Source organism: Orcinus orca, chromosome 6 (genome assembly GCF_937001465.1).
Source record: "Orcinus orca chromosome 6, mOrcOrc1.1, whole genome shotgun sequence".
Classification (NCBI taxonomy): domain Eukaryota; kingdom Metazoa; phylum Chordata; class Mammalia; order Artiodactyla; family Delphinidae; genus Orcinus; species Orcinus orca.
Window position 1 is genome coordinate 74,220,910 of NC_064564.1, and position 15,201 is coordinate 74,236,110.

The 15,201-nt window shown below is 37.7% G+C and overlaps 2 protein-coding genes across 2 annotated transcripts in view; one reads left to right on the plus strand and one right to left on the minus strand.

Annotated features, from left to right (window-relative positions):
- The window catches only part of LOC117203868 (cytochrome P450 1A5-like), a 169,474-nt gene that overhangs the window by 23,339 nt on the left and 130,934 nt on the right, over positions 1-15,201 (plus strand). Inside the window, exon 3 of the mRNA XM_049710783.1 lies at positions 7,110-7,207. Within this exon, the coding sequence (XP_049566740.1) occupies positions 7,159-7,207 (49 nt within the window). The 5' untranslated portion in view covers positions 7,110-7,158. The remainder of the gene's footprint in view (positions 1-7,109; positions 7,208-15,201) is intronic.
- ALDH1A1 (aldehyde dehydrogenase 1 family member A1) overlaps positions 10,979-15,201 on the minus strand; it is a 53,767-nt gene continuing 49,544 nt past the window's right edge. The window contains exon 13 of the mRNA XM_004276385.3: positions 10,979-11,588. Coding sequence (XP_004276433.1) covers positions 11,516-11,588 — 73 coding nt within the window. The 3' untranslated portion in view covers positions 10,979-11,515. The remainder of the gene's footprint in view (positions 11,589-15,201) is intronic.

Sequence of the window (15,201 nt, forward strand, 5' to 3'; positions counted from 1 at the left end):
ACCTAATAGCACTTCATGTCAATAAAGTCGAGACTGCCTTATGTTTGATGTTGTGCAGAACATGCAGTTATCCAACGGCAGGTTGTAGCTAAACATTTTTATCTACCCCAGCCCTTTCTGCCCGAGAGAGAGACTATGACAGACCTCTCAGTTTCAATTATATTAACTGGCCCGGAATTTGCAAGTTTTGGAGATTTTACCTTTCAGAATGCTGTATGCTATAAATCTTATTTGGAGGAGACTTTTTGGCTCTTTAATAGTGACCACTTTGCTTCCAATTATTATTTTTTTTGGATGAAAGATCTAGAAATTTCCATAGTGTCCCACCTCCATCACCATTCAGAATTTCTTTTGAAGCTTCTGTCCACCTTTTAGATATGAAGGGATTTGTGATCAGATTCTCAAGTCCTGAGAGAGCACTCTGTGGGATGGAGAGATGGCGCTCTCCAACCTGCTCCTTCCGTTCTTACACTGTCGCCACCTACCCTGCTCTCTGCTCTGCTTAGTGTTAGAAACACTAAGAGAACAAAGAAGAATTAGGAGGTCAGCCTTCTGAAGGGAAAACAAGCATCCGTTTGGGGGTGATGGTATGGGGTTGTCATTCCAGTGGCATTGAGCCCTGTATCCCTTACCTGCACCCCTTCCCCATGCAGAACTAACTCCATGCAGCTCTCCTTTGACATTCCTGGCCAATATGAAGGAGCAACGTCCCCAGGCCTCTGTGCGTAAGCACCACCTTCCTTCCTCCTTTCTACCCTTTCCCCAGCAGTGAACTACTGTTCTTTGCCATTGCTGCTTCACTGGCACCTCTGGCTTGAAAAGTACAGTGAGATCAAGAATGATTAAGGATGTGATGAGATCAAGAACGATTAAGGATGTGAGAGTGCTGTCTAGGAGCCTGGAGTAATAATATCAGAAGATTTCAGCATAGTCTTTGCACCATTGCACCTTACCTGTCTGAACTTGAGCAAGTCAGTAAATCTCTTAAAAGTTAAGATTTCTTATGTATCCAGTGGGATGACAGTTCCTTCCCAGCTCCCCTCAGGAGAGGTTACAAGAATCAAACACAATAATGTGCCATATAAAATGCAACAAAAATGTTAGCTGTCACGAAGGATTGTACCACTAATGATTTCACGGCCAACTTTTATGAATCACGGACCATGGGCTGTTCGTTACTTACATGGATTCATTCTCACAACCCTCTGAAGTTTTCACTGTTATGTCCCCATTTCACTCATGAGATGAAGAAAGTGAAACCTAGAGTGGTTATTTTACTCAAAGTAGCACAATTACTCACATCAGGTTTCAGAGCTGGCTCTTTGAAGCAAGTCTGCGTGATGCCAGCTTTCTTGTGCAAAATGTCTATGGTATTTCTTACAAGGATTAGCATGCCTGCCTGTGGTAAGGAGGGTGCATTTCTGATCTGCTTTTGTGATTCTTCTCCACCTGCAGCCTGTGCAATGGGCTCTGGTTCTGTTTTGGCCTCCATCCTCTGATCACCGGTGTTCATATCTTTCCATTATCCCCAGATTTAGGACAGGAGAGAGCAAATGGCAAAGTCCAGTTGTGGTAAATCCAACATATATGTTTTACATGTAAAAACAATTTTTTGAAGTGTAACCAGAGCTTGCAAAAGACCAGGAAGCTAAGCAGCGTACTGGATGGAGGAATGTAAAATAAAAGCACAATGTCAAATCTCAGGCTACCATTTCTCAGTCCAGTGTGAAGCAAGCAAGTAAACAGAGGGTTACAGTTGAGAACAATGCATTCTAGGTGAGAGATTCACTGACCGATTAACTGTAGGACAGATAGGAGAGCCAACTAAATAGAAAAGTGGTTGAGAAAAGTGTGTGGGAGGGAAGACTTCTGGATTGAGGTGACCCTGATCTAAGTCTTAAACAATCACCCAAGTTATCATTATAATATAATACAGTTATTCCTCCCTCTTCAGTGTCTGTGCCTACAATCTCCCTGGGCTTTCATTTCTTATTTCTCCAAATCTTCCCTTGATTTTTTTCCTTTAGCCATAATTTAACTATTAAAAACCTTAAATCTAAAGATTTCTTCTTCCGTCCTTTTTCCTTGAGACTTGATTTGCCTTAAAACTGGCACATCCTTTGTTGTTGGAGTAGATGAGTCCTAATAAAATTCTTTTATCTTTAAAAATCAGCTGAGAGTCGCTTAAAAGTCTTGAAACGTTATAGATGTACCATAATCACTTCACTTGGCCTAAGAAGACCTTGAACGCCAGACCATTGCTTTGACCATCATTGGGCAAAGAAATATTGGGGTAAATTTTTGGCTGGTAGGGCCAATGAATGAGAGAGATGACAGCTTCCCTAATGTGCTAATGATATTCTGTAATTTGTGATTGCTTGACTGGGCCTAATGCCTAGTTATTATGGTATATTGGTTCAGAATGAGGGGGATTAAGCAGTTAGACTGCCTGGCTTTGAATCTTCATACTACTACTTACTAGGTGTCTACTTTTTTCAAATTAGTTAAATTTTCTGAGTTTCGGTTTTCTCAACTACAAAATGAGGAAAGTAGTACTGGTCTCATATGACTGTTGAGAGGAGGAAATGAGATAATTTTCTGAGGGCACTTAGAATAGTGCCTGGTGTGAACAAAGTGTTCTGTGAGGGGTGCTGTATTCTGTGATGTTCCGTGATGTTCCTTGGTGTTCCGTGGTGTCCCGTGGTGTTCTGTGGTATCCAGTGATGTTTTGTGGTGTCTGGTGCTCTGTGGTATTCTGTGATATTCTGTGGTGTCTCAGTGTTCTGTGGTGTTCTGTTGTGTCTGTGGTGGTCTGCGGTGTCTGTGGTGCACTGTGGTGTACCATGATATTCTGTGGTGTCTCAGTGTTCTGTGGTGTCCTGTAGTGTCTTGGTGTTCTATGGTGTCTGTGGTATTCTCAGGTGTCTTGTGATGTTCTGTGGTGTCTTGGTGTTCTGTGGTGTCCAATGGTGTTCTGTGGTGTATTCTGATGTTCTGTGGTCTCTGTGGTGTTCTGTGATATTCTGTGGTGTCTCAGTGTTCTGTGGTATTCCATGGTATTTGGTGGTGTTCCTGGTGTTCTGTGTTGTTCAGTGGTATTTTGTGGTGTTCTGTGGTGTTCAGTGGTCCTGTGTGTGCTGTGGTGTTCTGTGACATTCTGTGGTGTCCTGGTGTTCTGTGTTGTACTGTGGTGTGTGTGATGTTCTGATGTGTTCTGTGGTGTCTGTGGTGTTCTGTCTTCTTCTGTAGTATTCTGTGATGTTCTGTGGTATCCCATGGTATTCTGTGGTGTCCCATCCTGTTCTGTGGTATTCCGTGATATTCTGTGGGGTTCCTGGTGTTCTGTGGTGTTCAGTAGTCCTGTGGTGTGCTGTGGTGTTCTGTGATATTCTGTGATGTCTGTGGTGTTTTGTGGTGTCATGTGATCTGTGGTGTTCTGTGATGTTCCATGGTGTTCCGTGGCAGCTGCTCCTGTCACTCTGCAGGGTGGGTCTGGAGAGCTTCTGAGTGCTGTGGTTGGCTTAGCCTAATTCAGCAGCTGTGGGGAGAAAGAGACAGGCTCAAGTGGAGACAACCCACCTTCTTCTGAGTGGGGGAGCAGCTGGAGTGGACCAGTCTTTTGGGCAATGTGAGGACCAGCACGTCAAAGTCCTGAGGCAGAAGCCCCATGTTTTCTACCGTAGCCTTTCTGGGGAGGAATCATGAGTGGAGATGTGTGAAGAAGACACAGGAGATTGACAATCTCCTGATCTGTTGTGCTTGCCTAAGAACCGAAGTCACATGCTCTCATATGGGGGTCCTGCTCTGTATTCTTCAAGGCTTTGTTTCATTTCTGACATGGGTACGGGAAGATTTGTCCCTTCTGCTTTCTCAAATCTAACTCAGAACTTCAGAGGAGATTCAACTACCTCTCTAGAAGTAGAAAAATGGAATATTCTATGTTTCTGCCAACAGATCTTCCTCCTGTTCTCCTGCCTTTTCATTGTCATTCTATATTCACACTTGGATGGGGCACAATAAGACACTTCAACTCTACTCAGAAGTTATTACAGAAAATATAATAATAACTCCCCCTTTAGAGACTTGTATCTTAAAACTTGCCAAGACAATTCCCATTAGAAGTGGTAAAATTCAATCATATATTTTACACGACTATAATTCAATACACACAATAACTTGGATAAATCTCCAGAGAATTGTGCTGGTTGAAAAAAAAAGCCAATCCCCAAAGATTGCATACTGTATGATTCTTGAAATGGCAAATTATAGAAATGGAGGACAGATTGCTAGGGGTTAAGGGAGAGGTGAAGGTGGGAGAGACATGGGTGTGACAATAAAAAACAACATAAGGGATCCACAAGATGACGAAAATGTTCCTTATCTTGGCTGTAATGGCATCAATGTTCTGGTTGTGATATTGTATTAGAATTTTGCAAGATGTTACCATTAGGGAAAAGTACATGTGATCTCTTTCTACTATTTCTTACAACTACATGTGAATCTACAATTATTTAAAAATTAAAAGTTTAATTGAAAAAATCTCAGTGAATTTACCATTCATTTTAAGATTTCTCTTTGTCACATTTTTATGACTTAAGTTGGAATTCAAGGTTTCCATGGTCTTGCCCCAAACTGCCTGTCTAGCTTTATCTCCCAACCAAGCAGGACTTCACTTTCCTGCTTCATCTGCACTTGTTCAGGTCCTCCTCTATGTCAGCCTGGGTCAGATGCTGTCTATTCCACAAAAGTCACTCCAGGGAGAGACCATTTTCCTCCCTCTAAACAACTGCAGATTTTTGCTATCTATCTTTGTATATTTTGTACATTCTTTTATTTCCATGATTTTGTGTATATTTCTCATTTCCTCTATCAGATGTAAGGATTGAGTGAGTAGGATCTTTCACTTTTATTTGAAGCAAATAACCTCTTAAGTCACTAGAATTGTTTTTTCACAGAACAAGGACTTAATAACCATTATTTCTTTTGCAGTCCTTAGTTATTTTGTACACAATAGACGTCCAATAACTGTTAAATCAATAAATGTGCCAAATTTTTGTTTTTGTAACTAAATCAAGGCACTTTGCTGTGTAAGTGATTGAAACTAACTTGCATTATTTGAAGACTTATTAAAAAGCTATCATTTAGAGTTTTTCCTTTATAGACAAAAGGAATAAATTCCAATAAATAAAATACATGCAAACAACATGTAACAATGGGTATTATATAGCTTCATTTTTTTTAGACATAAGGAATAAAATATAAAAAATAAAGTAAAATGATGGATGCTACATATTTAATCAAGTATCAGTTAAATATCTATAGTGCCACATGGGACCCAGGCAGTAGCACAGAACTAGGAGTTAGAATACAGAGGGCATTAGCCAGACTCTGCCAATGGTAATTTAGCGACCTTTCAAGTGTCTCGATTTTTCCATGCCTCTGTGAAATGAAGTTATTGGGCTAGAATAGAACACTAGGTTCTTTTCTAACTCTGACATTCTGTGGTTACATGAATTTGGGATGACTGAACATTGAACACAAATGCTAAGTCATGTGCTTTTAAGTCCACTAATCCTTCTCATTGAATTCATAGGGGCTGAGTCTCTGAATCAATCACTGGGTAACCAGTGTCATTGTGGGCTCCTGTGTGGTAGTCTGAAACCAGTCTCTTCTGTTTGTCTTTGCTTAGTCCCACTGTCCCTGACTATTAGCTTAAAGATTAATCATGATGACTGGCAACTCAGGGATGAAAGACAGTTGAGTTCATTTAATTAGAACTAATTCCACTTTGAAATTAAATATATTCAAATTTCCAACCTCAGCTTTAGAGCCAAGTTTTTGTTCACATTCTTCTCCATCCTCTTCTGACTTTGATGGTAAATGTTAACCTTTATATGAAGGGAATGATTTTTTTTTTTTAATTTGGTTGCTCTGGGTCTTAGTTGCAGCAGGTGGGCTCCTTAGTTGCGGCTCACCGGTTCCTTGGTTGTGGCATGCGAACTCTTAGCCGTGGCATATATGTGGGATCTAGTTCCCTGACCAGGGATCAAACTCAAGCCCCCTGCATTGGGAGCACAGAATCTTAACCACAGCACAGCCTGGGAAGTCCCGGGAATGATTTTTTTTTGGGATTGGCATATCACAATTATGGGGTCCTAAATGAAATTAGTTTAGCATCTAGGTCACTGGAAGACTGAGAAAAAGAGCGTAGGGAAAATACAAAGTCAAGATCAAGAGAAAGGTACTTTCTTTCCTGTCTAAAGACACTATTATTTTTGTTGACATCGTTATAATTAATCTAAGCTATCAGTAGATTAGTAATGTGTTCGGCGCTTGTTACATCCTAGGAACCCTGCAAACATTTTACAAACATTATTTCATTTAATAGAATAAAGCAATTAGGTAAGTACCATTATTTATCTTTCTTACAGATAAAGAAACTGCAGTTTAGAGAGGTTGGGTATCTTGTCCCAAATCTTAAGGCCAGTGAGTGCAGAACAGGGATTTGAAACCAGATTGCTGGGGTCCAAGGGCCTTGTGATTATGTAGAACATTATATTTCTTCCCAAATATCAATAGCCACCATTATCTCTTGAATGAATGCTAAATGAGAAAGGTTTAACAATTGACCTAGGATAATACCACTATTGAGCAATGGAACCAGAATTTAGAATCTTTTTTACTCCAAAGGTCAAGATCTTTATATCCCCATTGTACTTTGAAAGGAAAGTCATTTAATATGCTTCTATGTGGTTAGGGATTTGTAACTAGTTCAAATTGAAGTACCTCCCCAGATGTCATCAGAATGTAGGCAATCTGTTATTAAGAAAAAATATTCAATTAAGCTGGGAAATAAAATGAAAAAGGGCAATGTTGCAATAGTACAGACAAGGGACAGTCACTAATATCCTCAGGGGAACATATAGCTTTTCTTCAAAATTGTCCAAGAAAGAAGGTATATTTTCTAGTTTATAAATATCCTTGTCAGTTCATCATGGAGGATGGTAATTAATAATCAAATCTTGAAGTATTTATTCTTTAACACTATTCAACCTGCTTTTCTCTGATTCTTGTTAACTCAATAACTTTGAGTTTTGTGTGTCCTTTAGGATTCTCTCCAGGCCAACGACACAACCTGACTGAATATTAGGTGTGTGTATGAGGTATAAAGCCATTGTCAAGGAAGAGCAAACAAAAGGAAGCTATGGTAAGTAAATGCAATGCATGATCCTGAATTAAGTTTTGGATCATGGGGGGAAAATGCCATAAAGGACATTAGTGGGACAGTTAGAGAAAATTATATGTGAACTGTATATTAGATACTAGTATCTTGTCAATGTTAAATTTCCTGAATTAGATAATTATATTGTGGCTTTGTGAAAGAATTACATTATTTCCAGAAAAAGATACTGAAATATTTTGTGGTAAAGGGACATGATGGCTAAGAGTTATTCTTAAAAGTTTGTCTCAAGAAAAAAATGAATCTGTATAGAGAATTAGAATGAAAAAGTCAATGTGGGAAAATATTAAAAATTATTAAAATTATTAAAAATGATTACTCAGCCATTAAAAAGAATGAAATAATGCCACTTTTAGCAACATGGATGGACCTGGAGATTATTATACTGAGTGAAGTAAGTCAGAGAAAGACAAATATCATATAATATCAGTTATATGTGGAATCTAAAAAAAAAAGAAATACAAATGAACTTATTTACAAAACAGAAACAGACTCACAGACTTAGAGAACAAACTTATGGTTACCAGGGGGGAATGTTCGAGGGGAGGGATACATTGAGAGTTTGGGATTGACACGTACACATGGCTGTATTTAAAATAGATAACCAATAAGAACCTACTGTAAAAAAATTTTTTTTTAATTAGTGAATAAAAGATATATGAGAGTTCTTTGTGTTGCTGTAGCAGCTCCTCCAAAACTTTGAAATTATTTTAAAATAAAAAGCTTAAAAAAATAGTTGGCAGCCTAATCAGATTTGTAAAATATATTTTCCAAGGCCTGATGAATCTTTAAGTGACTCAACAAAAAATTAAAAAACCTAAAATCCTGAAACGCTAATGAAATCATTTCAGGATAGTGCCATGTCAGCCTCCTATGAACTTTTCTATAAAACTCAGAGATGTCCATTAAAACACAACTAAACTAAACAAAACAAAACTAAACCTAAATGCTCGTGAAACTAGTTGGCACATGACACTAAAGTAAATGTGCAAAAAAACATTGCAATACCTTTGCCATAGATAATCTACTAGGCAATAAAGTTGACTTTCTAGGGATTTTGGAATTATCGTAAGTGTTTATAGATGTTAATGGATGTGACTATTATCCCCTGGAATAAAACCACCACCCAGAATCTAAAGACTGATTTAAAGACATGGTCTAGAGCAATCTCAATCACCCCTGGTAATTTTGTGGCCTTGCCTTCGGAGAGAAATGCCATCTCTTCTCCCCTACAGTATGTCAAAGGGATAACTGAGCTATTTCCCTCTCATTTGTATCTTGACTCAGGATGATATCTTCCAGACTACCACAGTCCCAGCATGTTACAAGAGTGGGCTTCCATGCCCTCCTGGTAGTCACTGAATTTTGGTATCCAGGGAATTTAGCTATCTTCTCTTAATTCTCCTTCCTATATATTCTCTCAATATAAAAAAGGGAAGCCTCAAATCCATTTCCAGAGAGCATTAAAAAAAAAAATCCAAGGTGAATCAGCAAATCAAAGTCTAATTGGGAACTTATGCTTCATGTGAAAATGTAACCTAGTTGTTTGATATACCCTGCAAAAGTCACCAGAAGATAAGAGTTTCATTGATGGTACTTGCACACTTCTAAAAGTCCAAGTGAAATTAGATACTCAAAAAATTACATGCATTGCCCAGGGAAAGGTGTCTTTGGGGTCCATTATTCCCTCCTGAATTATGTGAAGAAATGACTAAAATTTCCTACTTTGAGTTAACTCTATTTTTAGTTGACCACAAGAATTTAAGAAAAATATTTTCTCGCTATTTCTCATTGGTTATTTCAAAATAAACCCAGAAACATGTATCCTAAAAAATGAAAAAAAAAAAGATGCTAGACATTTGAGAATCCATATCTGACCTCTGATATTGACCTCTGATATTGCCTCTGCCTAAACAGTTACCTCCAACTTTGGTGTTCCTAGAGGTGAAAATACTTCTGCCAGGTGGTTTGAGACAATGAGATCACATTTACAACTGCAGAACTGAATTCTTTATGATAAAATTCCTTATTGTACTTCCTGTAGTCATGGGCTAATAAGATACCCGTTAACTTTTCAAGGTTTTAAGAATTATTGCCAGTATGGCTTTAGAAATCGGAGAAGAAGGAACACAAATAATGTCTAGAGGGTCAGGATGAGCCAATATTAAACAGATTTTTTTTTGTTGTTTAATCCTGTAATGTCTTATTTATACCAGGAAGATTTAATTTTCAAATATTTAAACTTGCTTCTGGCTTTTGTCTTGTTTTGTGTTCATTCCTCTTTGTTCTACATTTTAAAATGTTCTGTTGGGTTGCCATTACAATATTAACTTGTCTACCTATTTATTTATGCATCTTTTCATAATGTAGACACTGTCTGGTTTTTGGAAAACACAACCTTCCTCTGTATTTGGCTTTTTTCCCTTCTCAGTGTCCTAACATCTTTCAGTTCTCCCTAGACTTTAATTCTTCCTGTTTTCAAAATGGTCATTATGTCCCAAATTGTATAAGATAGTCCAGATGGCAAATTTTATAGGCCCATACAAGTTAGAGAAGCTCTTGCAATTGGGGGTGAAATTATTTCAGGTCTAAGAAGCTAATAAATTTCATTCGTTCACACATTGTTGCACTTGACTATGACAGCTATTAGAATGTCCTAGTAACAGTGTCACTAACTAATCTGTTAATGTAAAATGACAAACTTAATCATTTATATAAAATCTGGATCTGAAAAAGAATGTTATCCTAAAGATTACTAGGCTTAAATTTTAAGCTGCTGAACTAACGGTTTTAGAATATGTATAGTAATATATAAAAAACATTATACTTGGGCTTAAGTCACTTCCCACATGGGAGCACAACAAGAAGAGGCTCTTTGTCTAGGGCACAAATATGTAAATATGGTCCAGTTAGTTTTACAGATGACATTTTCCCAGCTGCTTCCCTTTGATCCCCAGATCTCTGCTCAGAACACTCAGTGCTACCTCGTTGCATAGAACAGCATCTTCCAATGTGGGTTTCTTAATGTTAACTGGTATTAAATGAGGGTGAGGGGAAGGCAAGGCCTCTGGTTAAACAAATTTTGGGGAAAACTAAAACTAAACAGTTTGTAGGACTTCTCAGAACTTAGACTATGCCAATGTGCAATCTGCAACTCCAACAGGGGAAAATATTATATAGAATTTTTTTTGATGGAACATGTCCAGAGGGAATATTTTGTAGGACTTCTTTCCTCTTTATTCACTGCAAATCTGCTCATCAGGTTCATATCCAGTCAAATTTCCTTCATGAGGCCATTCCCAAGTCCGTCAGTTACTGGTATCACTACCCTTTGGCATATTACTATAATCTTATGGTTCTTCGAATTCTCATTTCCATCATATGCGCCATCATTTTTTTCAGACAGTGTCTTTGTTCTCCACATATTAAAGCATTTTGGATAATGGACCATTCACTATTCACCTATTTTCTATAACACCTACCATAGTGCCCAGAGCTTTGTAGGAACTCAATAAATGCTTGCTGAAGGACTGAAGCCATCTATCTCAAATGTTTGCTATTGATTGCAAGAATTCCTGCAGAAAATAAAATTTGTTTCTTTACCTATTTGAGAATAAGTAGATTAGACTTTTATTTTTAAATATATCTTTATTCTCAATTTAACACTGCTTTTGAGTGACAGGGAGAGTAAATAACCATAACCAAGACTCTATTTAAAAAATTCACACTGAACAAGAATCATGCAAGGTTGTTTTTATTAAGCTTTATGTTTAGATTACATCTAAGTATTTCAGGCATTACTTCATTTGACAAGCAGACATGACATTTTAGGAAACATTTCAACAAACTCCAAGGACTTCACAACTATGGGGAACAGAGCACATCTAGTCTGCAGGTAACAGGTATGGTAAGTACTTCAAGGGGTGGTCAAGGGAAAGAAGCTAGATGATAACTGGTCCTCTTTCATAAAATGTTTATCCTAGACAAGTAGCTACAAAGAAAAGCACATGACTGTTACAGAGCTAGAGAGATCTTGCATCCAAATCCATCATTTTCATTACGGGTAGGACTTGGGTGTCACATATCAGGAGACAGATGATTCCTTCAGAATAAGCTACATATCAAGTTTTCTATGTGTAGTATTAATGCTAATATGATTAGCTCATGTTTAAAAAATGAAAGAAAGAACAATTTTGCATTTAAAACCCACTATGATATATTAGCCACTGAAGGAGGTGCTTAGCCATTGAGGAGTCATCTCTGCACTCTTGTAGTTTATGAGTTCTTCTGAGAAATTTTGATTGTGACCGTCTTGACCTCTGTGTATTCATGGAGACCATATTCTCCTCTAGAGAGAGGGGGAAAAATGAACAGAATTTAGCAGAGCAGTACAAATATACTATGGTCAATGATAATCGAAGTTTGTTCCTGCTTATCTGGCTAGGGACAATGGAAAATATTTTCTGTGTACAGAACCATTTCAAATAGTAGCTAGCCAACCGTAAGATATCTGGTCTTATATAAATCCCCTTGTGGGAAAATAATTTTTTTGCATTTCTAAATGATCATGTACCCTCAGTAGACTTTCAAAGAAATTGTTCAATTTTGACATTTTTTCTGCTTGACTATAAAAGGGCTCAACACACACGCACACGCACACGCACACACACACACACAAATCGGCCCAACAAGAATTTTATCATATCTAGCTTAGGTTCAAATAAATAAGAAGGCTATATTACTATAGGAAAAGTAGTAATGTATAATTACTTGAGTAGTATAGAACAACTATAAATTCAAGTATAGCTCAGTTTAGTGTATTTACCATGTCCAGTTGGTCCAGAAATGAGGAAGGGGCTAAAAATGACCAGGCTTCTATTTTCACTCTAACTGGCCCTAATATGGCTTAAAACAAAATATTTTCTAGCTGTAGTTCTAATATCTTTTGTTCTTGATTCTTGGCAAAAACAAAAACAAAAACCCCCCAAAACCAAAAATCTGACCTTAACTGTTACAACTTTTTATTTGAGGGTGGGGTTGTTTTGTTTTGTTTTGTTTTAAGAGGGGGAGAGGGTTCATTGGCCTAAAATTCAGGGCTTTTGGGCTTTCTGTGGTTGTTGGATTTTTCTATTTATGCAACCTCTGTCATTTGCTTATATAACTCTTAAATCCAACCCAGATGATCAGGAATTAACTTGAGTCAGTCAATTAAAATCCTTGTATCTTGTTATCAGGTTTATTGAGACCTCCTATCAGTTTTGGAAACTGTGATGTACCCTTCATTAAAGAGATAACTAAAAAGATTAGGCTAAATTATTCTCTATATGGTTTTGATGAAAGGATTAAATTACATGTACATAAGAGTACTCTTAAAATCATTACACTCATGCACATGTAGGCTTACAGAGGAAAAAGATCTTGATCTTTTTCTACCCCTCTCCTTTGGTGAGGTAGACAGGTATGTAGAAGACATCTTTTTCTCCTGGGTAACCTAATCCTCTTACACTGATTATTTTCTTGGGCCATTAAGCTTCTGAAAATACCTTCTAAAAGCTTCAGTGAGCATGTTCTTCAAAGTAATTAAAGGGTTTAGCCTCAGTTGTCTGAAACCCATTAAAGGATAATATTTTAGTAAGTATTTTATCTCACAAAGTTAGATATATTAACCCATGATTTTTGCCAATAGGCTTTCCATTGTATTTTGGGTTACATGGACACTTGAAACTCTCAGGAGAGTACAAAGTGTGATAATTGTCTTACTCAAGTTGAAATAGGTCCTGCTTCTTAGTGTTCCGATGTATACAAATTCCTATGTCTATGATATAACACAAAAACATCTTTATATTTCTCTTTATGTCACTAGCCTATGAGTTATTGGTTCTGTGCTTCTAAAATTGTCAATGTACCAGTCACCCGGGACCTGATGCAAATGCTGATTCTATTTCAGCAGGTCTGGGGATAGGCCTGAGACTCTGCATTTCCAACATACTTTTACGTGATACCCAGGCTTCTCATCCAGGGTCCACACTGGAGTGATAAGATGCTAATAACAAGTTATGCCTGTTTTTCACTCTGTATCCAGAAATGAGCCTGGCACTAATTAAGTAGGCACAGGAAAATGTTTGCTGAACTGGTTTGGCAAATATAATCAAGCAAAAACTACTCACGTTAGCCCACCAGTTTATACCACTTTATCTCTCCCCATTTCTGAAGGGGACAGGAAGAAAGAAATATCTTGTGAGGTGTTGAGAGCCAATTAAGTTTGAAATGGCATACTAGTAAAGTCTCAAGTGATCTATGTTAATCTAAGTAAAAATTAGTGCAATTACACAGAGAGAGGGATTTCTACCATTTAACTCATTCCAGGGCCAGCACCATGACCTGAGATGCAAATCCTGGTTTGGGCACTCAGCATCACCACCACATTGGGCTGCGCATACTACTATTTTCAGCTCTTTGAGAACTCTTTCCAACTGATCAATTCTACCTTTCTATCTTTGAAGATAAACTGTAATTGAACTCTTGGGAGTCATTTGAGGTTATTGCTTCAGTAATTCTCTTTAAACATCTTGCAGCAAATGACTTATTTATTAAATTTGCCAAATTTGGTTTCAGATAGACATTAACACTAGCATCCTCAGCTGGAAGTTTTGAAGTAAAAATTACAGTATAACTTTTTCCTTTATATTTCAAAGAAGCAAATTATCTATACCCACAGTCCAGATTTTTAAGAAATTACTGATGGTTGATTCTTGTTTTCATCCCCCTCTTTATTTGCTTTCCATATGTCTAGAACATAAAGTTTGACTAAATTGTATTTAACAAAATTGATATGTTTAGTCTACTTTAATTATTTCATCCCTTCTGATTATTTTATCTATGACATTCCTAAGGAAGTGTATTAGATAGCTGGGCCAGCAGTAATCTGATCTTCAAAATAATCTAACTTTTGTTATAGCTCTTTGTACAAAGTAATTAGTGCTGCCAAGGGACTCCCCAATAATGGGTATTATAAAGACAAGGAGCTAGGGAAGGATGAAACCATTTGTTGAGTCCCCACTTTGTGACAGATACAGTGCTAGGGAATGAAGGCGTAGTATGTTTCCTAACTCTCACAACCATCTTAAGAGGAATATTAACATTTCCCTTTTAAATAGGAGAAAATAGATGTTCAGAAGTTAGGCAACTTGAACTGGACTCTGTGGCTAGCAAGAGGTGGAGTCAGAGTTCACAGGCAGGCTGGTTAGTCTCCAGTTATGTTTACTATGCCGTGTGCACCTTTGACAAATTGATCTTTTGGCCACTCCACCTCTCCATCAACATTCTAAAGCTATCTATCGCTTTCCCTGCTCCACTAATATATGTAAGCCGATTTTCTTGAATTCAAGTCTTCTTAATCTGTATTCTATTTAACTCTGAAATCACACTTCTCACCCCCATAAATCCCCACCTGTCAGGCAAATTCACTAACCCCTCAACATGCCACATAGAACATTCCTTCAAGAATGCCCTCTTATCTGCTTCCTAACATCCTACACTTGTTACATGCCCTAGATCAAGTCCTACCTTTTCTGTTAGGTCTTCTCTTATTCTATAAACGGTCTTTAAGTTTTTATCCGTTGCATTTTCACCGGGGTTAAAACCACAGAATCTCAAGCATGGAAAGGAGCTCAAAGACCTTTTACTTTCTTCTCCCACTCCTATCCCCACCACAAATGCTGAACTTGTCTGACAGATGGAAACAGTGAGAGTTAGCGAGGTGACGTGAATGTTATAGTCTGGTGGTGCCCAGATTTTCCGTCCTCTGATACTGCGCTCTGCATTTTAACTGCTTCTCTACCTTCGCGAGGCACGGACTCCCAGTCTGTTACTACTTATTTCATAGTGTGTGTTGGTTATTTTGCTCTCTCTGTATTTTTACATGTTCCTCCTGCCACCACGATTATATGGAAGGTGGAACG